The 25,801-nt window shown below is 45.6% G+C and overlaps 2 protein-coding genes across 3 annotated transcripts in view; both read right to left on the bottom strand.

Moving 5' to 3' along the window:
* The window catches only part of LOC139553735 (AT-rich interactive domain-containing protein 1B-like), a 398,895-nt gene that overhangs the window by 5,574 nt on the left and 367,520 nt on the right, over positions 1–25,801 (bottom strand). For both annotated transcript variants that reach the window (XM_071366350.1, XM_071366351.1), the window contains exons 10-16: positions 21,341–21,444; positions 11,295–11,456; positions 10,936–11,145; positions 10,374–10,584; positions 3,206–3,344; positions 917–1,095; positions 20–146 (exon numbers count right to left, since the gene is read on the bottom strand). In XM_071366350.1, coding sequence (XP_071222451.1) covers positions 20–146; positions 917–1,095; positions 3,206–3,344; positions 10,374–10,584; positions 10,936–11,145; positions 11,295–11,456; positions 21,341–21,444 — 1,132 coding nt within the window. The remainder of the gene's footprint in view (positions 1–19; positions 147–916; positions 1,096–3,205; positions 3,345–10,373; positions 10,585–10,935; positions 11,146–11,294; positions 11,457–21,340; positions 21,445–25,801) is intronic.
* Positions 21,739–22,711, bottom strand: LOC139553736 (uncharacterized). The gene has a single exon (XM_071366352.1). The coding sequence runs from the start codon at positions 22,635–22,637 to the stop codon at positions 21,888–21,890; it is 750 nt and encodes a 249-aa protein (XP_071222453.1). The 5' UTR covers positions 22,638–22,711; the 3' UTR covers positions 21,739–21,887.

Genomic DNA, 25,801 nt, shown 5'->3' with positions numbered 1-25,801 from the left:
TGGTTTCTAAACTGCTTACCTCCTGTCGTAGCCTGGTCCATATGGGTACTGGGAGCGCTGGCCCATGCCTGATGTAGACCTGCCATACATATCCTGTATGCCACCACTGGTCATCTGGCCTGGCATGTAGGGCTCCCCTCCTGCCACTGTGGAGAACACCAGAGGAACACAGTATGAATGGACAATATGCTGGAAACACAGTGTATATTTCTAGTATTGTTGATGTAATGGTTTATTCACTAGGTGGCACTAGTCTCCTACTAATAAATAATCTCTTTCAGCATGATCAGGAGATCCTGCAATGTCCTGTGCTGACAACCCAGCTATGTTATTCACTCAGAGACAACATTTCTCAGAACCCAGCATCCAAACTCCAATCATCCTCTGCTCTCAGAGGTGAACCAATCCCAATGAACAGTCAGTCAAATCAGGTGTTGCCCAAAAGATGGGGGAAAAACAGCATAGGTAAAAAAGGGAAAATGGAAAGATGAAGTTAGGACGAGAGACATACAATGACATCAGAGTGACTAATACATGCAAAGTGCCTTTGACGTTCCAGTCATACCAGTAAAACACAGGTATCTGTCCCCCACTCTGTAAACCACCAGCCAGCCTGCCCGGCACGGACATGTGCTCAGACAGGCAACTAACAACCCTAGTAGAGGACACAAAGTGCCCATCGCACTGCTGGACTTCTAGTTGTAAGTTCCTGTAAAACATTACAAGAATGTTTAAAAAATATATATATATTGTTGTCACACGCAATTTAGTCTGGCGTGATGTTCTTAAAAAGTTCTGAGAATGTCGCAGTAGGACTACGCTCTGCATTTGCCATGTTTGTACAACTCATCAGCTTATTGCTGTGTACTGTACGGTGGTAAGTCTGTGCCAGTGCCTGGGTTCATGGTCTACTCACCCTTTCTCATGCCAACGAAGTGGTCCTTCTCGTACTGCATCCTCATCATCATGTTAGGGGGCATGTTGACCCCCTGCTGGTACACACCCCCAGAGCCCCCCAGGGGGAGGGAGTTACGCTTCTGGAAGACCGGGTCGCTCACCTCAGAGAACGGGTCCTGCACACTCACAACACTGCTCCTAGAGATAGAAGGAGAGGGGTAAAAGGTGAGAATCTAGACCAGTGCTGTCAAATTCATTTTTCCCCGGGGGGCGCATTCGGTCTTCAACGAGGTCCATAGGGCCACATTGAAAAGGTGCTATATTTCCTTGTTGTCAGAATTTGCTAAAAATAGTCCATTGTTCTTGGAATTTATTTTGGGTGATTATTAGCAAGCTGGACACGGTCAAGAAACTGTATGAATAAAGGTCCTTTATCATTTCTACACAGTTTTCATTAGGTTTTAGTCAATTTAAAGAATATTGAGTTTGTTTCCCCCACAGTTCACATTTAACCACCCCCGGGCCGGATTGGACCCCCTCATTGCCCAGATCCGGCCCGTGGGCCGTATGTTTGACACAACTGATCTAGACACTTTAATATACAGTGCTTCGGAAAGTATTCAGACCCATTGACTTTTCCCACATTGTTACGTTACAGCTTTATTCTAAAATGTATAAATAACAGAAACTCCTCAGCAATCTACACAAAATACCCCATAATGACAAAGCGAAACCCTTTTATTTTTAATGTTTGAACATTTATTAAACATAAAAAACAGAAATACCTTATTTACATAAGTATTCAGACCCTTTGTTATGAGACTCGAAATTGAGCTCAGGTGCATCCTGTTTCCATTGATCATCCTTGAGATGTTTCTACAACTTGATTGGAGTCCACCTGTGGTAAAATCAATTGATTGGACATGATTTGGAAAGGCACACAACTGTATGTATAAGGTCCCACAGTCGACAGTGCATGTCAGAGCAAAAACCAAGCCGTGATGTCGAAGGAATTGTTCGTAGAGCTCTGAGACAGGATTGTGTCGAGGCACAGATCTGGGAAGAGTACCAAAACATTTCTGCAGCATTGAAGTTCCCCAAGAACACATTCTTAAATGGAAGAAGTTTGGAACCACCAAGACTCTTCCTAGAGCTGGCCGCCCGGCCAAACTGAGCAACCGGTGGAGAAGGGCCTTGGTCAGAGAGGTACTCAAGAACCCGATGGTAACTCTGACAGAGCTCTAGAGTTCCTCTGTGGAGATGGGAGAACCTTCCGAAAAGGACAACCATCTCTGCAGCACTCCACCAATCAGGCCTTCATGGTAGAGTGGCCAGACGGAAGCCACTCCACAGTAAAAGGCATATAACAGCCCGCTTTTAGTTTGCCAAAAAGCACTTAAAGACTCTCAGACCATTAGAAACAAGATTCTCTGGTCTGATGAAACCAAGATTGAACTCTTTGGCCTGAATGCCAAGCGTCACGTCTGGAGGAAACCTGGCACCATCCCCAGTGAAGCATGTTGGTGGCAGCATCATGCTGTGGGGATGTTTTTTAGCGGCAGGGACGAGGAGACTACTCAGGATCGATGCAAAGATGAATGGAGCAAAGTACAGAGAGATCCTTGATAAAAACCTGCTCCAGAGCTCTCAGGACCTCAGACTGCGGCGAAGGTTCACCTTCCAACAGGACAACCCTAAGTACACAGCCAAGACAATGCAGGAGTGGCTTCAGGACAAGTCTCTGAATGTCCTTGAGTGGCCCAGCCAGAGCCTCAACTTGAAACCGATCGAACATCTCTGGGAAGACCTGAAAATAGCTGTGCATTTACCCTTCCCATCCAACCTGACAGAGCTTGAGAAGATCTGCAGAGAATAATGGGAGAAACTCCCCAAATACAGGTGTGCCAAGCTTATAGCGTCATACCCAAGAAGACTCCAGGCTTTAAACGCTGCCAAAAGTGCTTCAACAAAGTACAGAGTAAAGGGTCTGAATACTTATGTAAATGTGATATTTCCATTTTCTTTTTATAAATTAGCAAAACTTTTGAAAAAACTCTTTTTGCTTTGTCATTATGGAGTATTGTGTGTAGATTGATGAGAAAAAAAACGATTTAATTAATTTTAAAATAAAGCTGTAACCTAACAAAATATGGAAAAAGTCAAGGGGTCTGAAATCTTTCTGAAGGCACTGTACGTACAGTGATACTAACTGAGGTAAAGAGGATATATATGGTATGTATACATACAAACACAGTCACATACACTCTCAGCAGTGAGAGTGCTTGAATAAGAGGGGATCATGGTATACCTGCTGGCTGGGATGGGGGTGACCTGTCCCTGGGGGGTGGTGGCTGGGGTGGGAGGCTTCAGGTCACCTGACATCTCTGCCATGGAGCTGCTGCCTGATGACTGGGGGGTCTGGGGGCCCTGAAGGGACCCTGAGTTAGCTGTTAGAAAGCATGAAAGATAAAGGGAGAGAAAGAGAGAGGAGGGGGGAGCAGAGAGGGGGAACATTTTTAAATCACCTTTATTGGGTCAAAACCCTACAGTACATAAACATTCAACCCTCAGTTGTCATGCACCACCGTGCTCATGTGTAGCAGCCTGTAATAAACATTTGAGAGAGAGAGAAATTGAGAGAGAGAAATGGAGAGAGGAGAGAGAGATACAAGGAAAGGGAGAAAATGTGAGAGAGAGATAGAACACACAGTTGGTTATAAATTAATAGGAAATGTCCTATTTAGTGTATAGAGACCAGGCAGATTTAGCGTGGGGGGAGCTGAGGAGCGGGGGTTAGGGGGTTGAGAGGGGTTTCCCAGGCCAAAACCTGTCACACCCTGACTTTAGTTATATTTGTTTTCTTTATTTTTTGGTTAGGTCAGGGTGTGACAAGGGTGGTTTGTTTAGTTTTTGTATTGTCTAGGGGTTATTTTGTATTTAGTGTTCAGTTTTTCAATAAAGCATGAACACTTACCACGCTGCGTTTTGGTCCGATCCTTCCTGTTCATCCGAAGACGAATATCGTTACAAAACCTCTTAGTCATTTCATATGACCCTGAAATTCCCTGTTTCCAGCATTTCCCATATGTAAATGTAACAACCATGCCACCACCATGGCCAAGGACAGGGGGTGACATACAGTGCCTTCGGAAAGTATTCAGACCCCTTGACTTTTTCCACATTTTGTTAGGTTGCAGCCTTTTACTAAAATGTATTAAATTGTTCCCCCCCCTATCAATCTACACACAATACCCCATAATGGCAAAGCAAAAACAGGTTTTTAGAAATGTTTGCTAATTTATAAAAAAATACAAAATAGAAATATCGCATTTACATAAGTATTCAGACCCTTTACTCAGTACTTTGTTGAAGCACATTTGGCAGCAATTACAGCCTCGAGTCTTCTTGGCTATGACGCTACAAGCTTGGCACACCTATATTTGGGGAGTTTCTCCCATTATTCTGTGCAGATCCTCTCAAGCTCTGTTAGGTTGGATGGGGAGCATTGCTGCACAGCTATTTTCAGGCCTCTCCAGAGATATTCAAGTCCGGGCTCTAGCTGGGGCAGTCAAGGACATTCAAAAACTTGTCCCGAAGCCACTCCTGGCTTATCCCGAAGCCACTCCGGATCTCTCTGTACTTTGCTGTGTTCATCTTTCCCTCAATCCTGACTAGTCTCCCAGTCCCTGCTGCTGAAAAACACCCCCACAGCATTATGCTGCCACCAACATGCTTCACCGGGGATGGTGCCAGGTTTCCTCCAGACGTGACGCTTGGCATTCAGGCCAAATAGTTCAATCTTGGTTTCATCAGACCAGAGAATGTTGTTTTCCTGGTCTGAGAGTCTTTAGGTGCCTTTTGGCAAACTCCAAGCGGGCTGTCATGTGCGTTTTACTGAGGAGTGTCTTCTGTCTGGCCACTCTACCATAAAGGCCTGATTAGTGGAGTGCTGCAGAGATGGTTGTCTTTCAGGAAGGTTCTCCCATCTCCACAGAAGAACTCTAGAGCTCTGTCAGAGTGACTATCGGGTTCTTGGTCACCTCCCTGACCAAGGCCCTTCTCCCTCGATAGCTCAGTTTGGCCGGGCGATCAGCTCTAGGAAGAATATTGTTGGTTCCAAACTTCTTCCATTTAAGAATGATGGAGGCCACTGTGTTCTTGAGGACTGTCAATGCTTTTTGGTGTCTTTCCCCAGATCTGTGCCTCAACACAATCCTTCGACCTCATGGCTTGGTTTTTGCGCTGACATGCTCTGTCAACTGTGGGACCTTACATAGACAGGTGTATGCCTTTCCAAATCATGTCCAATCAATATAATTTACCACAGCTGGACCTCAAGTTGTAGAAACATCTCAAGGATGATCAATAGAGGTGCAGCGGTCTAAGGCACTGCTTCGCAGTGCTTGAGGCGTCACTACAGACCCGGGTTCAATCCCAGGCTGTGTCACAGCTGGCCGTGACCGGGAGATCTATGCTCTGCACAATTGTCCCAGTGTTTGGCCAGCCAGGATTTCCCTGTCCCATCGTGCTTTAGCAACTCCTTGTAGCGGGCTGGGCTCCTGCAACCTGACATCGGTTGCCAGCTGGACGGTGTTTCCTCCAACACATTGGTGCGGCTGGGTTCAGTGAGCAGTGTGCCAAGAAGCAGTGCGGTTTGGCAGGGCCGTGTTTTGGAGGACGCATGGCGTCTCGACCTTCACCTCTCGCGAGTCCACAGGGGAGTTGCAGTGATGGGACAAGACTGTAACTATCAATTGGTTACAAAAAATAAGGATGTTCAACGGAAACAGGATGCACCTGAGATCAATTTCGAGTCTCATAGCAAAGGGTCTGAATACTTATGTAAATAAGGTTTTTCTGTTTTTTATTTTTAATACATTTGCTAAAAATTATTTAAAAAACTGTTTTCGCTTTGTCATTATGGAGTGTTGTGTGTAGATTGCTGAGGATTTTTTAAAATTTCATCCATTTTAAAATAAGGCTGTAACGTAACAAAATGTGGAAAAAGTCAGGCGGTCTGAATACTTTCCGAAGACACTGTATGTGAGGCCCCAACTCCTTTTAGCCTATCAGAGGGCCCGCTGGGGCCTATCTCACTAACAGGGTTGGGTAGGTTACTTTCTAAATGTAATCTGTTACAGTTACTAGTTACCTGTCCAAAATTGTAGTCAGTAACGTAACTTTTGGATTACCCAAACTCAGTAACATAATTTGATTACGTTCTGTTACTTTTAGATTACTTTCCCCTTAAGAGGCATTAGAAGAAGACAAAAATGTATGTTACCAATTGAACAACTTCTTTTGCAGGATAAATCAATGTTAAAGTTTACAGTACATAGCTGGCCATATATGGATGTTAAATTTTACTTTATGGTTTGGTTGTGTAGGCTTCTTCTAACCTATCGCTTTCTACTGCATATAATACTATGATAAAATTATATCTTTACATTAATATCTATAATTTATACGTCCAAAAATGTATGTACCAACAACAGATTGCCCCTTTAAGTCTATCAAAAGTGTGCAAGTTTGAGCATGTGTCCATTAGATCTGTGGATTGTAATTATTTATCAGCATGAATTAGTACCACTTTTATTCCATAGGCTGGGATCCGCATTATGCAGCTGTTGCAAGAGTGCATTTTTCACTGGCTGTCGATTGGTTTCAAAAACAATGATTGATAGGCAGCTTAAACTTCTTGAATTCAACCATTATTGGGTTCAAATACACATTTAGATTTCTGAACAGCCATCCACAACAACCACAATCCGTAAGGTGCAAATAGTTAAATGAGAGAGCAGCAGTGTGATTCACATCAATGTGCTACGTAGATATTAATAATAAGTGATATCCAGATCGGCATAGACTACCCCACTGCTCTCATCCTTACCTCCAAGCGTTTATTCAAGTTGTATAATCTTTTGATGCCGACAGCAGTCGCACCATTGGAAGACTGTAGCCTATAAAAGCCTATTCCTGCTCTTTTCCCGCGATCCATTAAACACATTTGGTGTGTCAGACTAGTGGTCTCTGAGTTGTGGTCAGAAATGCCTAGGTGGTACAAACTTACTCTTGCGCCTTTTTTCAATACTGATTTGAATGTTATTAAGAAAACAGAGAAGTGTCAAAGATTTTTTTTCCGCAAACATCCTTTCCAAATTTAAAAGTAATCCTTGAAGAAATCATCTAGTTTTTCAAAAGTGTCATCTGATTACAATATTTTTGCTGGTAACGTAACGGATTACAGTTACCGTTTTTTGTAATCCCTTACATGTAATTTATCACATGTAATCCAATACTCCCTAACCCTGCTCACTAACCACCACACATTAACACGAGCCTCAGCACCTGCCTGCCGAGAGTAGAGGGGGAATGCAGGGACTGCTAAGAAGGAGCAGGAGAAGAGGAGGAAGAGAAGAAGAAGGGGGAGGAGGAAGAAGAGAGGGAAACAGGAGGAAGAGAAGGCCTCTCTGTGGGAATAGCTCATTGGAGAGCGCCAAACTTGCCGCAGTCGCTGTGGAGAGTTTTATTTTTCAGCTTTTTGAAGATCGTTTTCCATTTTTGGCAGGGTGAACTCAGTGAGGGGTTTATGTGGAGGTTATGCCTGAGGGCACAACTGTAGTTAAAACACAAAGGGGGGAGGGTGTCTGTAAGGGCGAGGCTCACCCACATGCAGGCTGTACTGTACTATACTGTATTGTGCACTCCCTACAGTATATCAGAGAGAGTAACAGACTACTGTACCAGAGACCCGGCCATGCTACACTTCACTCAGGGGTAAGGTAGCTAGAATGATATGAAGCTAGTATCATACCATATGATGCATAAATTATATGATGTCATGGCTATGAATTTTTCAGCGCATAGGAATATTAAATTATTGAAGGTCTGTAACAACACAGGGAACTATGTAATGCCACGCCGCATTACACATGAAGACCCTACAAAGCGAAAGAGGAAAAAGGCATGTATGAAGTAGGAATGAAGGAAAACATGATGGCTAGTTTTAGAAGATAAGAGATGCTGGATATGTGAATGAGCGTTTAGTGTAACAGCTCCTCTGAAACAGCCTTCATGGCCTTTCTCTGCACCGCACGCCTCTAACAGGAATAAAGAATGGCTTAAAAAATTCATACTACTTCTGAATTATTCAACAATACCCCCTGCCGCCACAACAGTTGGAGGGAGGGAGGGAGGGAGGGAGGGAGGGAGGGAGGGAGGGAGGGAGGGAAAGGGGATACCTAGTCAGTTGCACAACTGACTGCATTCAACCAAAATGTGTCTTTTGCATTTAACCCAATCCCTCTGAATCAGAGAGGTGCGGGAGACTGCCTTAATCCACGTCATCATGTCTGTATGCCTGTTTCATATCAAATCAAATGTATTTATAAAGCCATTTTTACATCAGCAGATGTCACAAAGTGCTATACAGAAACCCAGCCTAAAACTCGAAACAGCATGTCTGTCTGCCTGCCTATTTGTCTGTCTGCCTGCCTGCCTGCCTATTTGTCTGTCTGTCTGCCTATTTGTCTGCCTGTCTGCCTATTTGTCTGCCTGTCTGCCTGCTGCATCTGAGGGATGGGAGCAGTTGTTGTCGGGGGTTAACTTCCTTGCTCAAGGGCAGAACTGCAGATTTGAACCTTCGGTTACTGGTCCAGCGCTCTTAACCTATAGGGAGAGAGAGAAAGAGAGGGAAAGAGAGGGAGAGAGACTGATGCTTTCAGTGGGGCTGGGAGAGAGGGAGCGAGGGACAGAGGGGGAGAAAAGGAGAGGGCATGGGGGGGGTCTTTGGGATTCTCCTCTGCTCCATAGCCAAGCAACTCAGAAAGTAAACAATGGATCCAGTGGTTACTGGAGGTTAAGAGCATTCCTATCCCTCAGATGCCGCAGGCAGACAGGCAGACAAATAGGCAGGCAGGCAGACATACAAATAGGCATGCTGTTTGGAGTTTTAGGCTGGGTTTCTGTATAGCACTATGTTACATCTGCTGATGTAAAAATGGCTTTATAAATACATTTGATTTGAAACAGGCATACAGGCATACAAGCATATAAACAGACAGGCAGGCAGAGAGACAACACTGGGAGGGAGGCAGATAGAAAGTAAGGCAGACAGGCAGGCAGGCAGACAGACAGACAGAGATACAGACAGGCATACAGGCAGGCAGACAGACAACACTGGGAAGGAGGCAGGCAGAAAGACAGGTAGACAGGCAGGCAACACTAGGAGGGAGGGAGGGGACATTTACACAGTGTGAACTCAAGTGCCCTTTATTCTACGTTCAGAGAGAGAGAGAAATGAGGGAGCGAGAGGAAGAGAGAGAGGTGTGTGTGTGGAAAGGTTGATGAAATAAGACAGAAAGCGCTGGCTCACGTGTGTGTGAGTGTAAAGGTTGATGACATAAGACAGAAAGCGCTGGCTCACAGGTGTGTGTGAGTGTAAAGGTTGATGACATAAGACAGAAAGCGCTGGCTCACAGGTGTGTGTCAGAGTGAATAGAGGTTGACTGGAGGTCAGTGTTGTTTATATCTATTACTCCACCCTCATGAATCAATCTCAGGGGGATCTCTCTCCACTTCAATCAATCACACAGCACTATGTCATCTACTGTAAGTGGAGGTAATAGCGACTTCTCTGGTTCTTAAATGTACACATATTTACTTCTGTTTCAGCTTACAGTATATTCTATTTTAGTGTATGTTCCAGTAAATAGACTGACCTGGCTCAAAATGAAGGTAAATATTCATATCAGAATGTTATGTCTCCATCAAGAGTCTAAGAGGCTGGGATGCAGACATATGCCTGAGTAGGTGTGTGTCTACATGTGTGTGTGTGTGTGTGTGTGTGTGTGTGTGTGTGTGTGTGTGTGTGTGTGTGTGTGTGTGTGTGTGTGTGTGTGTGTGTGTGTGTGTGTGTGTGTGTGTGTGTGTGTGTGTGTTGAAGGTAGGTACTCCTCTCCAGCCCTTTAGTAAAAGCAATCTGGTGTGACTCAGGCAGCTGAGGTGTTGATGTTCTATTTAAAAAGCAGGGTAGGTCACTCTTCTCATCACCACTCTGAATTAGAGATGTGACCTTCACGCTCCAGCTCTCTCTCCTTAGCTGGGCACCGTAATTGTGCTTAGAAACACAGTGTCAGGGACAACATGCAAATCAAAAACTTTGTCTTATAAATAGCATAGCAGCGTAAACCAGAATTACATGACTTAACATGTTTAACACGGTAATCACATCAAGCCACATCTCTGCTTAGAGGTGCTGTAACTTGCTTGTTTTTAATGTTGTTCAAAATGCTATTCCAAGACACCATACCAGTCCGAGAAAAGGCACACATTCTCCCATCTAGTAAGACTGTCTTGCTGGTGCATTGAAGTCGGCATACAGTACAGTTTCACCTGATACAATGTAAATCATTACTATCATCACCACCATCATCATCACAATCATCATCATCATCAGTGTCAGTGCCGGTCCTTACCAGGAGAGGGCGGCTGCACCTTGGCCTGCTTCCTGTTTTCCCCCCCAGTCCCAGTGTTGCTGTCGGCCGGCGGGTCCTCTCCTCGCTCCACCTTACACTCATAGGCAAACAGGTACTGGATGTACTGCTTCTTCAGACAGCTGGCGGAGCTACTGGAGGTACCAACACTCAGATTGGTGGACAGCTCACGCCACTTCTTGTTCTTGTTCACCTTTGAGGGGAGGGGAGAGGATGTATGGAGGAGAGGAAGGATGGGAAGGGAGACAGGAAAGCATTAATACAATGGCATGTTAGTCCACTGTATGTTTCCTGGCTTGAAACTACTAAACATTTGCTTTGCCCCACTTCAAAGCTACTACCAAATAAGTGATATTGACAAGTCTAATAAACCACATCGATAGTGTTTAGCGCCAAGGTATTTCAGTCCATCAATACATGAGAAAAGCACTGATATTTCAGTCCTGTAAGACATAAAGCAGTATATTTCAGTCCTGTAAGACATAAAGCAGTATATTTCAGTCCTGTAAGACATAATGAAATGAACCCAGTGGTTGTCTCTCACCATGGCCAGGCCCCCTATCTCCCTGACAGCCATGTAGAGTCTGCAGAGGTCCAGGGGCTTCTTGCCCACGGCGGGAAGTTGGGGGACAGGTGTACCCCTCTCCTCCATGAAGGACAGGTACCGGTCCACCCAGCCACGCCTCTCCGGCTCCCCACCCATATCATACAGGCGCGTGATTCGTTCGCTAGTCATGGTGGACGAGTTGAGCTTCTGAGTCGGAAGAGATGGAGAGAGATATGGAATTAGCTCCAACCTTGCAAACTTACACAACTACTGAAATCAGTCATCGTACATGAAAACAACAACAAGAAATAAAACATTGGAAGATATTGGTTAAAATGTAAGAAGGCGTGTCATACAGGGCTGGAGGGAGTCTTTGGCCAGACGGGGCTGCTGATGCTGTCGCTGTCATCCCCATGGTAGGAGGACAGGCTGGCTGGGCTGGGGGACAGGGGAGAGGGGACAAGCATGGCACCAGGGGTGGTGGGCTGGGAGACACACTGGGATCCACTGTGCCCATCCTGTAACAGAGAGAGAGAGAAACAGAGAGAGAGACAGAGTGAGAGAGACAGAGGGAGAGAAAGCCAGAGAGAGCGAGCGAGATATATATATATATATAAATATATATATATGGAGAGAGAGAGAGAGAGAGAGAGAGGGAGAGAGAGAGAGAAAGAGAGAGAGAGAAAGAGAGAGAGAGAGAAAGAAAGAAAGAGAAAAGGAGGACAAAAACCAAGGGTGAGCACTTGTTGAGTGTTATGTAGGGTTTCCACCAATTCCAAATTCGCCAGACAAAGTTCCGCCCCCATTCATTTTCAACAAGAGCACGAGGAGCAATGCACAGGGGATTGTGGGAAGGTGAGCGGCGGGAACCCTGCTAGCGGAGCGGTAGAAAAAGTTCAGCACTGCTCTACTTTATGCAAATTGAACACGGCCACCGCTGCAATTAACCAATCCAGTGAGGAGCGGATGTTTGCTTGAAAGTCTTCCGTTCATGAAACATAGTTCTGCGTGTCATTAGTTCCGGGCATGCACAACCAAAAGAGATGGAGGAAAGCCAATCATCGCTCTGTCTGGTTTTCCAATTCTGTATGATTTTGCTTTGCTACACTCTTAGAAAAAAGGGTTCTAAAAGGGTTATTTTAGGACAAACCTTTTTGGTTCAAGGTAAAAATCATTTTTGGTTCCATGTAGAACTTTCTGTGGAAAGAGTTATATTTCGAAACCTAAAACGGTTCTACTTGGACCCAAAAGTGTTCTACCTGGGACCAAAAAGGGTTCTTCAAAGGGTTCTCCTATGGGGACAGCCGAAGAACCCTTTTAGGTTCTAGATCACACAGCGTGTAGAATATAGAGACAAAATCATAAGGTCAAGAGGATTGCAGAGACTGTTGGTGTTGATGGTGGGTGAAGAGAGATTTGCATAACAATGTTTGCTTGTGCTGCTAACTAGTTATGAACCTCAATCAACCTAAACCTCAAAAATGGGATCAAACCCAGCATTTGTGAATGTGTTGAGTAAATTACATTGTAAAATTTGCCCAGAAAGTACCAGTAACACACATTACAACAGTGGTAATGATTCACTAAGCATGCATTTCCAATGTAATATGCTACCAATTCGATTATGGTATCATAACAATAAAATGTTAATATATTATAGTTTATGGCTCTTTCATTATACTTGTGTCATGACATTGATGATGATAGCTCACTTCCTGTAAAATACATAGGCCTATATACACATGACCGGGTACTTTGGGTAAAGGAAATTGTGGCTTCGAATTGCAAACATTGTTGTACATATCTCTCTTGAACCACCATCAACAACAACATCTTTACAATCTTCCTCCATGCCATTGACTTTCTGATTTTGTCTGTGTATTCTAAAATCATTCTCACCAAATAAACAAGGTATAATTACAACGCTCCCCATGCCCCATTATTTTCCTTTTTGACATTTTAATTACCCTACAAATGGTCAGCTCCTTATTTTCATGTACAATACTGTACCTAGGGTTGCATTTGCACTAAACAATTTCATGTCAGAAAAATTATGTAGAAAGTCTCGCTTATGGTTAGCCTCATATACATTATCTACTGGTATACTTTTTTAAATTGAGAACATATAGCTAGCTCAACAATATACAATTGATGTGTCAGTTTAGCTTTTCTCTGCTTCAGATGTACAATGACAAGGGCACTGTTACGGTAGTCCTCCTCCTCTTCAACCGAAGAGGAGGAGTAGTGATTGAACCAAGGCGCAGCTTTGTGAAATTACATGATTTAATAAAGACACGACCAAACAACTAAGACAGAAAACGAACTAGACTTGAATTAACAAAATAACAAAACGAATGTGTAGACAAACCTAGACATACGAACTTACAATAAAACACGAAGAACGCACGAACAGGGAAAAATAGACTACACAAAAATGACGATGTACAAACATACCGAACAGTCCCGTATGGTGCGACAAACACTGAAACAGGAGACAACCACCCACAACGAACACTGTGAAACAACCTACCTAAATATGACTCTCAATTAGAGGAACGCCAAACACCTGCCTCTAATTGAGAGCCATACCAGGCAACCCTTAAACCAACATAGAAACAGACAACATAGAATGCCCACCCAAACTCACGTCCTGACCAACTAACACATACAACAAACTAACAGAAATAGGTCAGGAACGTGACATAACCCCCCCCTTAAGGTGCGAACTCCGGGCGCACCAGCACAAAGTCTAGGGGAGGGTCTGGGTGGGCATCTGACCACGGTGGTGGCTCAGGCTCCGGACGCTGTCCCCACACCACCATAGTCACTCCCCGCTTCTGTATCCCCCTCCCAATGACCACCCTCCAACTAAACCCACCTAAATGAAGGGGCAGCATCGGGATAAGGGGCAGCACCGGGATAAGGGGCAGCAGCTCCGGGATAAGGGGCAGCAGCTCCGGGCTGAGGGACTCTGGCAGGTCCTGGCTGAGGGACTCTGGCAGGTCCTGGCTGAGGGACTCTGTGGCTGAGGGACTCTGGCAGGTCCTGGCTGAGGGACTCTGGCAGGTCCTGGCTGAGGGACTCTGGCAGATCCTGGCTGGACGGCTCTGGCTGATCCTGGCTGGACGGCTCTGGCTGATCCTGGCTGGACGGCTCTGGCTGGTCCTGGCTGGACGGCTCTGGCTGGTCCTGGCTGGACGGCTCTGGCAGGTCCTGGCTGGACGGCTCTGGCAGGTCCTGGCTGGACGGCTCTGGCAGGTCCTGGCTGGACGGCTCTGGCAGGTCCTGGCTGGACGGCTCTGGCAGGTCCTGGCTGGACGGCTCTGGCTGGTCCTGGCTGGACGGCTCTGGCTGGTCCTGGCTGGACGGCTCTGGCTGGTCCTGGCTGGACGGCTCTGAAGGCTCGGGACAGACGGGCAGCGCTGGGCAGGCAGACAGTTCAGACCACGCTGGGAAGGCAGACAGTTCGGGCAGCGCTGAGCAGGCAAGCAGCGCAGGCGGCGTTGGGCAGACGGCCGACTCTGACCTGCTGAGGCGCACAGTAGGCCTGGTGCGTGGTATAGGCACTGGCTGCGCTGGAGAGGAGGAAAGCTCTGACAGCGCTGGACAGGTGGAAGCAGCTGGAGAGAGAACCCGGAGAGACAGCCTGGTGCGGGGGGCTGCCACCGGTGGACTGGTACTTGGAGGTGGCACCGGGTATACCGGACCGTGAAGGAGGACACGTGCTCTTGAGCACCGAGCCTGCCCAACCTTACCAGGTTGAATGGTGCCCGTAGCCCTGCCAGTGCGGCGAGGTGGAATAGCCCGCACTGGGCTATGCTGGCGAACCGGGGACACCATCTGTAAGGCTGGTGCCATGTATGCCGGCCCGAGGAGACGCACTGGTGGCCAGATGCGTTGGGCCGGCTTCATGACATCCGGCTCGATGCCCAACTTAGCCCTACCAGTGCGGCGAGGTGGAATAGCCCGCACTGGGCTAAGCATGCGTACTGGGGACACCATGCGCTTTACCGCATAACACGGTGTCTGACCAGTACGACGCCCTCTCACTCCACGGTAAGCACGGGGAGTTGGCTCAGGTATCCTACCCGGCTTTGCCACACTCCTCGTGTGCCCCCCCCCCAAGAAATGTTTGGGTCTGACTCTCGGGCTTTTCGGGCTTCCGTGCTAGACGCGTCCCCTCATATCTGCAGTTTTGGGCTTGATTCTCCGGTCTCCAGCCTTGCTTCCTAGCTGCCTCCTCATATCGCCGCCTCTCTGCTTTCGCTGCCTCCAGCTCAGCTTTGGGGCGGCGATATTCTCCTGGCTGCGCCCAGGGTCCTTTGCCTTCTAGGTCTTCCTCCCATGTCCATTTCTCCAAATAATTAAGCCTCTCCTGTTGCGTGTTCCACTGCTCGAACTTATGCTGCTTGGTTCTGGATTGGTGGGTGGTTCTGTTACGGTAGTCCTCCTCCTCTTCAACCGAAGAGGAGGAGTAGTGATTGAACCAAGGCGCAGCTTTGTGAAATGACATGATTTAATAAAGACACGACCAAACAACTAAGACAGAAAACGAACTAGACTTGAATTAACTAACAAAATAACAAAACGAATGTGTAGACAAACCTAGACATACGAACTTACAATAAAACACGAAGAACGCACGAACAGGGAAAAATAGACTACACAAAAATGACGATGTACAAACATACCGAACAGTCCCGTATGGTGCGACAAACACTGAAACAGGAGACAACCACCCACAACGAACACTGTGAAACAACCTACCTAAATATGACTCTCAATTAGAGGAACGCCAAACACCTGCCTCTAATTGAGAGCCATACCAGGCAACCCTTAAACCAACATAGAAACAGACAACATAGAATGCCCACCCAAACTCACGTCCTGACCAACTAACACATACAACAAACTAACAGAAATAGGTCAGGAACGTGACAGGCACATTGATTGCACATGTTCATTAGGCCAGTAATGCCATCATACTGTAGGCCTATGGCTGCATTGGTGACGCATGCCATTATGATAATGTCACGACTTCCGCCGAGGTCGGGTCCTCTCCTTGTTTGGGCGGCGCTCGGTGGTCGGCGACGCCGGTGTTCTAGCCATCGTCAATCCCCTTTTCATTTTCCATTTGTTTTGTCTTGTTTTTCCACACACCTGGTTTCTATTCCCTCATTTACATGTTGTGTATTTAACCCTCTGTTCCCCCCATGTCTTTGTGTGGGATTGTTTATTGTAGTGCTTGTGCACATTCCCCGTGAGCGCATGACGGGTTATTTTTGTGCCCATTTATCTTGTTGTTCTGGATGCCGTTGGTTTTGCTTAATAAATCTCCGGTTATTACCCAGTTATGCTCTCCTGCGCCTGACTTCTCTGCCGACAATTACGCACCCCGCTACAGATAAGCTGCAAAATGTGTTCACATGGCTGATATCCTGAGACAGAGTGACAATCAAATAAAACCGATTGGAGAGCTCACATCTGGACAAAAATGTAATGTTAATTTGAGAAAGCAACAAAGTAACACAGCAAATTCGAGACAGATCCCCTTCACACCTTTTTATTGCAAAATTGCGATCTGTGATGAATGAACATTGACACGAGTTCTTCTTGAATATTGTTTTTAAGTTAAAAATTAAAACAAGTTCAAAAACTTCACTTCAATGAATCAACATTAAATTAATTAAAATATCATTTCAAAATGTACAAATAATCTAACTTGTTTGTAAATGTTAGACATCTTAGTAAGTAAGCTACTATTACTAAAGCATAATTTCTAGGTGAACAAAAAAGTCCTGTCATGACTTTCCTTCCAGGGTGAGGATAAAAGAGAGCCCCCCCTCTCTCCCACCAGAGAGGAAGGGGGGAAGTGGGCCAGTTTTATAACTTTAACAACCAGTCGTAAACTTTCTCTCTCTGGCCCGGCAGTATTGAACAAAGGAATATGATGTGTGTAGAGAGAGAATCGGCTGCCTAAACTCCAACATCCAAAAGTGGATAATGAAACAATATTTGTAACATAAAAAATGTGGGAAATGGTTTGTGGGGATCCAAACAATCATGTCAAAAGTGTATTGTTTTGTGAGGTCATTAAGGATGGTATTACAAGATAATGCTAACTCTACAAATGTATACGTCCCAGTTATCAGATTTACATCTACATGTTGTAATTTTATATGATTAAATTTGAAACTATTTGTGAGAAGATTAAATGTGATTTTAGCCTTCTAAATGAGATCATTGTTTTTCATATAAACTTTTGCCAAGTCAGTAACCACGCCAACGTGAGCACAGACATTGTGGCAACGTGATGGAACCGTCCTCCAAGGCGAGTGCATAAAAGGACTCGCTGAAGAATTAACATATTAGACCAGTATACGTGCAGCGCGAGCTGAATACGCTGAAATGGATAGAAACTCTCTAGACTACACAGGAACATTCAGTCTGCAGCTGTTTAAGTACTTTAGTCTAGTAAACTCGACCAAAGACCACCTCTGAAGGATCTTGTCTAATGAACACTCTGAGACAAAGAAGCCTTATACTACAACTACAAAGGACATTGTGACCTCTGGTGGACAAATCAGAGACTTCTGTCGAACTGACTCCCCATAGACGGACCGGCGATTTCAAAAGAGACGACAAAGACATACAAGTGTAAATATGTGTTGCATTTCTAAATCCATCCGAATGAGTGGTTGTTAGGGTGCTAAATATCCATATTTACGATGAGCGTATTTTCCACATGTATGTACAATAAGCCCACTCTCTGTTTCTACCGCTCTTCCCCCCCCCTTTCATTCTGTAACAAGCCGTCATATCGGGTTATTCCACTAGAGACTTTTCATTGCATTATATTAATAATCAATTCAACCTATACTGTGTGTGTTTATGTATTTCTGTGTGATTCTTTAGTTAGTTAGTAAATCAATAATTAAGCCAATTTGTGTATCGCTGAATCATCATTTAGACTAGGGTTTGTGTAGATTTATGAAGTCAACGACTTTCAGAATGAAACTGATATGAGGTAATAATGATTAATGGATGACTGGTATGATAAAGATATGTTCTGATATATTCTTGAGTTTATTCGGGAAACGCTAACTCATTAAACTAACTTTTCCCGTGGTGCCCCAAGATTGCTAATGAGTTAATTGTTACATGATTAATTTAATCATGTCTAATAATTAAACATAGTTAATTGATTTAATAAAATAACAGTTGTCACATCAATGATAGCCACGTCACGACAGTCCCTACCAGAGGTGGCCAACCTTGTTCCACTTCCTGATCTACTGAGTGAGCAGACTTCTATTCCAGTACAGCAATAATACACATTATTATCAACTCATTAGGTTTGATAAGTTGAATCAGGAATGTTAGTGCTGAGCTGGAACAGAAGCCTGCATACCCAGCATACCTCTAGGAGAAGGATTGGCTTGCTACAGTTGTAATACGTTTGTAGCCTACATTATGTGTGACTTTTAACTGTAATGTTGTATAAAACATTTACTAACATAAGTACACATACAACTCATGGCATACAAGGATATGCCAGCAGTCTCTTGGGACATTCACTGGGACCTCTTCATCTACAGACAGGCTTTTGCAGCTCTCCATAGCTGAGGACAGACATCACAAAGATACAGGCTTCATTTTATTACAATTAGACAGCACTGACTAATATCTCTCTGTCTGTCTCCATAGTTTTCCTCTCTAGGGACTAGAACTGGAGAATATTTTCCTAATGTCATCCCACACTCTGCCTAATGTCATCCCACAATCTGTCTAATGTCATCCCACAATCTGCCTAATGTCATCCCACAATCTAACTAGTACACCTACTCCTTTTTCTGACAACTGGAGCAGAACATCCTTTCACCCTCTTCCATTGCTGTTATCTATACATTCATTTGGGGCATGAGTTTTTAATTTACAATGATAAATAGGCTTACATCAAGATAGCAAGCTAAGCTAAAATGAAGTTAGCTAGCTGATGATATTTCACTTAGCTATAATATGTAAAGTTGGCTAGCTAGATAGCTAATAAGCAGCTCATTCGCCTACACACAGTGGCCTGCTGTAGCTAACTAGCTAGCTAGCTAATACTACATCGTTTTTTTACATTTTCAAAATGAAACATACCGTTAGCGATCGAGACAGAGCGGAATGTTTTCGTAAATTTCTCTGTTCTTTCCTCACCCATACTTTCACTCCAACCCTGACTGTGTGTGAACAGAAAGTGAGGCCTCTTGCAAACTGCCGTGTGCATCAGAAACACTCAGCAAACCAGAAAGAGTGAGAGAGAGAGACATCGAGAGTGAGAGACAGCGACAGTGAGAGACAGCGACAGTGGGAACGATAGAGCGACAGCAAGAGTGAGAGACAGCGAGAGTGTGTGTGTGTGTGTGTGTGTGTGAGAGAGAAAGAGAGAGAGAGATAGAGAGAGAGAGCGAAAGAGAGACAGAGAGAGACAGACAAATATTAACCATTTGTACATTGTTACAACACTGCATATATATAATATGACATTTGTAATGTCTTTATTGTTTTGAAACTTCTGTATGTGTAATGTTTACTGTTCATTTTTATTGTTTATTTGCCTTTTGTATATTACCTACCTCACTTGCTTTGGCAATGTTAACACATGTTTCCCATGCCAATAAAGCCCCTTGAATTGAATTGAATTGAATTGACAGAGAGAGAGAGAGAGAGAGAGAGAGAGAGAGAGAGAGAGAGAGAGAGAGAGAGAGAGAGAGAGAGAGAGAGAGAGAGAGAGAGAGAGAGAGAGAGAGAGAGAGAGAGAGAGAGAGAGAGAGGTGAGCACATGAGCTCCCGCATTTTTCAGCATGTTTTTACAAAAAGATAGATTTAGAGTTAGATAAAAGAGTTAGATAAACTTGGATTTTTGTTGTTTATTATCTACTTCACTTGCTTTGGCAATGTTAATATACAGTATGTTTCCCATGCCAATAAATCCCTTATATTGAATTGACTTGAAATGAATTGAATTGAGAAAATGAAATAAAGAAAGAAAGAGAGAGTCCTGACTACTCAGAATACAGGGGAAAAGTGCTCCAGGTCGGTGTACAGGTTTGTGTTTGAGAGCTTCAGTGACAGATTGCGTATGTCAGCAGAACCTTGGCGTGCTCTCTCTCAAATTCAAATTCAAGCTGCTTTCAAGCTCTCTCTCTCTCTCTCTCTCTCTCTCTCTCTCTCTCTCTCTCTCTCTCTCTCTCTCTCTCTCTCTCTCTTTCTCTCTCTCTCTCTCTCTCTCTCTCAGTCTAGCAGAGCAGGGAGACTAAGGCTTGCCTTGTTAGTACAGAGTACAGACACATCATCTTTCAGGGAGCTCTGGGGGTCTTCACACAGCTTTGACTGCCTTCAATAATTCAACACCCACCACTATTATCAGCAAAGACAGGGATTTTCACAGAAATGATAGGGGCAAAACAAATGGCAGGAATGGAAAGAGCCAAATAGCAAAGCTGTTGTTGAGCTCAGCTGCATTTGGGAGAAGTGAGAAGTCAGCAATATGGTGGGTTGGGCTGTGGAGAGGAGTGAGTACAGTGTGTGTGTGTGTGTGTGTGTGTGTGTGTGTGTGTGTGTGTGTGTGTGTGTGTGTGTGTGTGTGTGTGTGTGTGTGTGTGTGTGTGTGTGTTGAAGTCAATTCGAATTGAAGTCAGTCAATGCAGGAAGTGAATTTTTTTTAATGTAAAGGAAACATTTTTGGAATTAATATTTTCTCCTTTTCGGTTTATTGAGAAGTCACTGAAAATAAAATAAATTTTTGACTGACTTTAATTCGAACTGACCCCACCCCTGGTGTGTGTGTGGGTGTGTGCATGTGTGTGTGTGTGCGTGTGTGTGTGTATAGCTGCCAAAACATCAACAAGGAAGAGAGCTGAGGGCAAAAACAAAACGAGAAAATATTATTAACTGTAAATGTTAAACAAATCATTAAATATGGCAAGAAAACAAAAACAAAACTCTGCCTGCTGTGCTGATGCAGCATATGCTGATCAGATGCCTTTGGTTCATTAGTGTTTCAACAGAGAGAGAGAGAGAGAGAGAGAGAGAGAGAGAGAGAGAGAGAGAGAGAGAGAGAGAGAGAGAGAGAGAGAGAGAGAGAGAGAGAGAGAGAGAGAGAGAGAGAGAGAGAGAGAGAGAGAAAGAGACAGAGAGAGAGAGAGACAGAGAGAGTGAGTGAGTGAGAGCTGGAGAGAGAGCGAGTGAATGTGAGAGAGAGATAGAGAGAGAGCGAGAGAGAGCGAGAGAGAGAGAGAGAAAGCGGGGGAGAAAGAGAGAGGGAGAGAGAGAGCGGGGGAGACAGAGAGAGAGAGGGAAATAGAGAGAGAGATCAACAGAGAGAGAGAGGGAGAGAGAGAGAGAGAGGTTGTACCTTTAGTTTTGGAGGTTCATTGGTGGGCATGTTCTCCTCCTTGCCACCTGTTTTCTGCTTCCCATCAGGATTCATCATCCCACTCACAGACATCCCCACGGCCCCTACATGGAGGGAACAACAATTACAAACAAACTATTTACAAATTTGAAAAGGCATTGGTGCATGTGAATGAATTCCCCCCCGTGGATAATAAAGACTCCACTACCTACCCTACTTTACCCTACTCTACTCTACTCTACTCTACTCTACTCTACCCTACTCTACTCTACCCTACCCTACTCTACCCTACCCTACCCTACCCTACTCTACCCTACCCTACCCTACCCTACTCTACTCTACCCTACCCTACTCTACTCTAGCCTACTCTACTCTACCCTACCCTACCCTCCTCTACATTTACATTTAAGTCATTTAGCAGACGCTCTTATCCAGAGCGACTTACAAATTGGTGCATTCACCTTATGATATCCAGTGGAACAACCACTTTACAATAGTGCATCTAACTCTTTTAAGGGGGGGGGGGGGTTAGAAGGATTACTTTATCCTATCCTAGGTATTCCTTAAAGAGGTGGGGTTTCAGGTGTCTCCGGAAGGTGGTGATTGACTCCGCTGACCTGGCGTCGTGAGGGAGTTTGTTCCACCATTGGGGTGCCAGAGCAGCGAACAGTTTTGACTGGGCTGAGCGGGAACTGTACTTCCTCAGAGGTAGGGAGGCGAGCAGGCCAGAGGTGGATGAACGCAGTGCCCTTGTTTGGGTGTAGGGCCTGATCAGAGCCTGAAGGTACGGAGGTGCCGTTCCCCTCACAGCTCCGTAGGCAAGCACCATGGTCTTGTAACGGATGCGAGCTTCAACTGGAAGCCAGTGGAGAGAGCGGAGGAGCGGGGTGACGTGAGAGAACTTGGGAAAGTTGAACACCAGACGGGCTGCGGCGTTCTGGATGAGTTGTAGGGGTTTAATGGCACAGGCAGGGAGCCCAGCCAACAGCGAGTTGCAGTAATCCAGACGGGAGATGACAAGTGCCTGGATTAGGACCTGCGCCGCTTCCTGCGTGAGGCAGGGTCGTACTCTGCGAATGTTGTAGAGCATGAACCTACAGGAACGGGTCACCGCCTTGATGTTAGTTGAGAATGACAGGGTGTTGTCCAGGATCACGCCAAGGTTCTTAGCACTCTGGGAGGAGGACACAATGGAGTTGTCAACCGTGATGGCGAGATCATGGAACGGGCAGTCCTTCCCCGGGAGGAAGAGCAGCTCCGTCTTGCCGAGGTTCAGCTTGAGGTGGTGATCCGTCATCCACACTGATATGTCTGCCAGACATGCAGAGATGCGATTCACCACCTGGTTATCAGAGGGGGGAAAGGAGAAGATTAATTGTGTGTTGTCTGCATAGCAATGATAGGAGAGACCATGTGAGGATATGACAGAGCCAAGTGACTTGGTGTATAGCGAGAATAGGAGAGGGCCTAGAACAGAGCCCTGGGGGACACCAGTGGTGAGAGCACGTGGTGCGGAGACAGATTCTCGCCACGCCACCTGGTAGGAGCGACCTGTCAGGTAGGACGCAATCCAAGCGTGGGCCGCGCCGGAGATGCCCAGCTCGGAGAGGGTGGAGAGGAGGATCTGATGGTTCACAGTATCAAAGGCAGCCGATAGGTCTAGAAGGATGAGAGCAGAGGAGAGAGAGTTAGCTTTAGCAGTGCGGAGCGCCTCCGTGACACAGAGAAGAGCAGTCTCAGTTGAATGACTAGTCTTGAAACCTGACTGATTTGGATCAAGAAGGTCATTCTGAGAGAGATAGCAGGAGAGCTGGCCAAGGACGGCACGTTCAAGAGTTTTGGAGAGAAAAGAAAGAAGGGATACTGGTCTGTAGTTGTTGACATCGGAGGGATCGAGTGTAGGTTTTTTCAGAAGGGGTGCAACTCTCGCTCTCTTGAAGACGGAAGGGACGTAGCCAGCGGTCAAGGATGAGTTGATGAGCGAGGTGAGGTAAGGGAGAAGGTCTCCGGAAATGGTCTGGAGAAGAGAGGAGGGGATAGGGTCAAGCGGGCAGGTTGTTGGGCGGCCGGCCGTCACAAGACGCGAGATTTCATCTGGAGAGAGAGGGGAGAAAGAGGTCAAAGCACAGGGTAGGGCAGTGTGAGCAGAACCAGCGGTGTCGTTTGACTTAGCAAACGAGGATCGGATGTCGTCGACCTTCTTTTCAAAATGGTTGACGAAGTCATCAGCAGAGAGGGAGGAGGGGGGAGGAGGGGGAGGAGGATTCAGGAGGGAGGAGAAGGTGGCAAAGAGCTTCCTAGGGTTAGAGGCAGATGCTTGGAATTTAGAGTGGTAGAAATTGGCTTTAGCAGCAGAGACAGAAGAGGAGAATGTAGAGAGGAGGGAGTGAAAGGATGCCAGGTCCGCAGGGAGGCGAGTTTTCCTCCATTTCCGCTCGGCTGCCCGGAGCCCTGTTCTGTGAGCTCGCAATGAGTCGTCGAGCCACGGAGCAGGAGGGGAGGACCGAGCCGGCCTGGAGGATAGGGGACATAGAGAGTCAAAGGATGCAGAAAGGGAGGAGAGGAGGGTTGAGGAGGCAGAATCAGGAGATAGGTTGGAGAAGGTTTGAGCAGAGGGAAGAGATGATAGGATGGAAGAGGAGAGAGTAGCGGGGGAGAGAGAGCGAAGGTTGGGACGGCGCGATACCATCCGAGTAGGGGCAGTGTGGGAAGTGTTGGATGAGAGCGAGAGGGAAAAGGATACAAGGTAGTGGTCGGAGACTTGGAGGGGAGTTGCAATGAGATTAGTGGAAGAACAGCATCTAGTAAAGATGAGGTCAAGCGTATTGCCTGCCTTGTGAGTAGGGGGGGAAGGTGAGAGGGTGAGGTCAAAAGAGGAGAGGAGTGGAAAGAAGGAGGCAGAGAGGAATGAGTCAAAGGTAGACGTGGGGAGGTTAAAGTCACCCAGAACTGTGAGAGGTGAGCCATCCTCAGGAAAGGAACTTATCAGGGCGTCAAGCTCATTGATGAACTCTCCAAGGGAACCTGGAGGGCGATAAATGATAAGGATGTTAAGCTTGAAAGGGCTGGTAACTGTGACAGCATGGAATTCAAAGGAGGCGATAGACAGATGGGTCAGGGGAGAAAGAGAGAATGTCCACTTGGGAGAGATGAGGATCCCAGTGCCACCACCCCGCTGACCAGAAGCTCTCGGGGTGTGCGAGAACACGTGGGCAGACGAGGAGAGAGCAGTAGGAGTAGCAGTGTTATCAGTGGTAATCCATGTTTCCGTCAGTGCCAAGAAGTCGAGGGACTGGAGGGAAGCATAGGCTGAGATGAACTCTGCCTTGTTGGCCGCAGATCGGCAGTTCCAGAGGCTGCCTGAGACCTGGAACTCCACGTGGGTACTACTTATGTCTTGCAATAAAATGCAAATTAATTACTTAAAAATCATATAATGTGATTTTCTAGATTTTTGTTTTAGATTCCGTCTCTCACAGTTGAAGTGTACCTATGATAAAAATTACAGACCTCTACATGCTTTGTAAGTAGGAAAACCTGCAAAATCGGCAGTGTATCAAATACTTGTTCTCCCCACTGTAAGCTCGATCTTTAAACAGATTTTTTTTTTAAATCAAACACTCTAAAACTATTTGGTGGAATGTGCTTTGTGGCTGCCCGAACAGACAAGTTACATTTTGTCTTGAAGACAACGTTAATTCGCTTCGACTCTAGTGTTCCATTTGTACATGTGCATTTGCAGGGCACAACAAAAAACAAACCAAGCCAAGAATCACACCGTTCTTCTCCATCAACTCCCTTTCCCCTCCTTGTCTCATTCACTTAAATGCATTGCGACCGCTCCCTCCACACACGCATGCTGAGTGTGCACACAAGCTCCCATTAGGCCTACAGAAATAAATGTCAATAAAAACATGTCTAACTGATGGGATACAGAAGCTACATTCCTTGCCAAATGATGACAGTTTTATCACAAATTCAAAATGGACTAGTTAATTGAAGTAGGAAAATATGTGTTCCAACAACCAGCTGCAGTTTTGGAATAATTGCATCCCGCCTATTTTCCGCTTAAGCTTTGCAAACTGCTAGTGCCATTTACAATTGGTTAGCCTAGACTATAACCCCCTAAACATAGACAGGTTCCACACTGACAATATGCAAAAACATTAGTTTGAGCCCTGTTTCAAACTTTTATTTAACTTTTATTTAACTAGGAAAGTCAGTTAAGAACAAATTCTTATTTACAATGATGGCCTACCCCGGCCAAACCCGGACGACACTGGGCCAATTGTGCACAACCCTATGGGACTCCCAATCACAGCCCGATGTGATTCAGCCTGGATTCCAACGTGGGACTGTAGTGATGCCTCCTGCATTGAGATGCAGTGCCTTAGGCCGCTGCACCACTCGGGAGCCCCCTGGGAGAATAACTCAAGAGTGATCATCTGCTATCCCCTCCAA

Source organism: Salvelinus alpinus, chromosome 25, assembly GCF_045679555.1.
Source record: "Salvelinus alpinus chromosome 25, SLU_Salpinus.1, whole genome shotgun sequence".
Lineage (NCBI taxonomy): Eukaryota > Metazoa > Chordata > Actinopteri > Salmoniformes > Salmonidae > Salvelinus > Salvelinus alpinus.
The sequence above is the reverse complement of the archived record's forward strand: the minus strand, read 5'-3'. Positions and strand labels throughout refer to the sequence as shown.

Bases quoted from the DNA above. Each gene is read 5' to 3' on its own strand.
- LOC139553736 (XM_071366352.1), bottom strand. From the start codon at position 22,637: ATGACGGATCACCACCTCAAGCTGAACCTCGGCAAGACGGAGCTGCTC.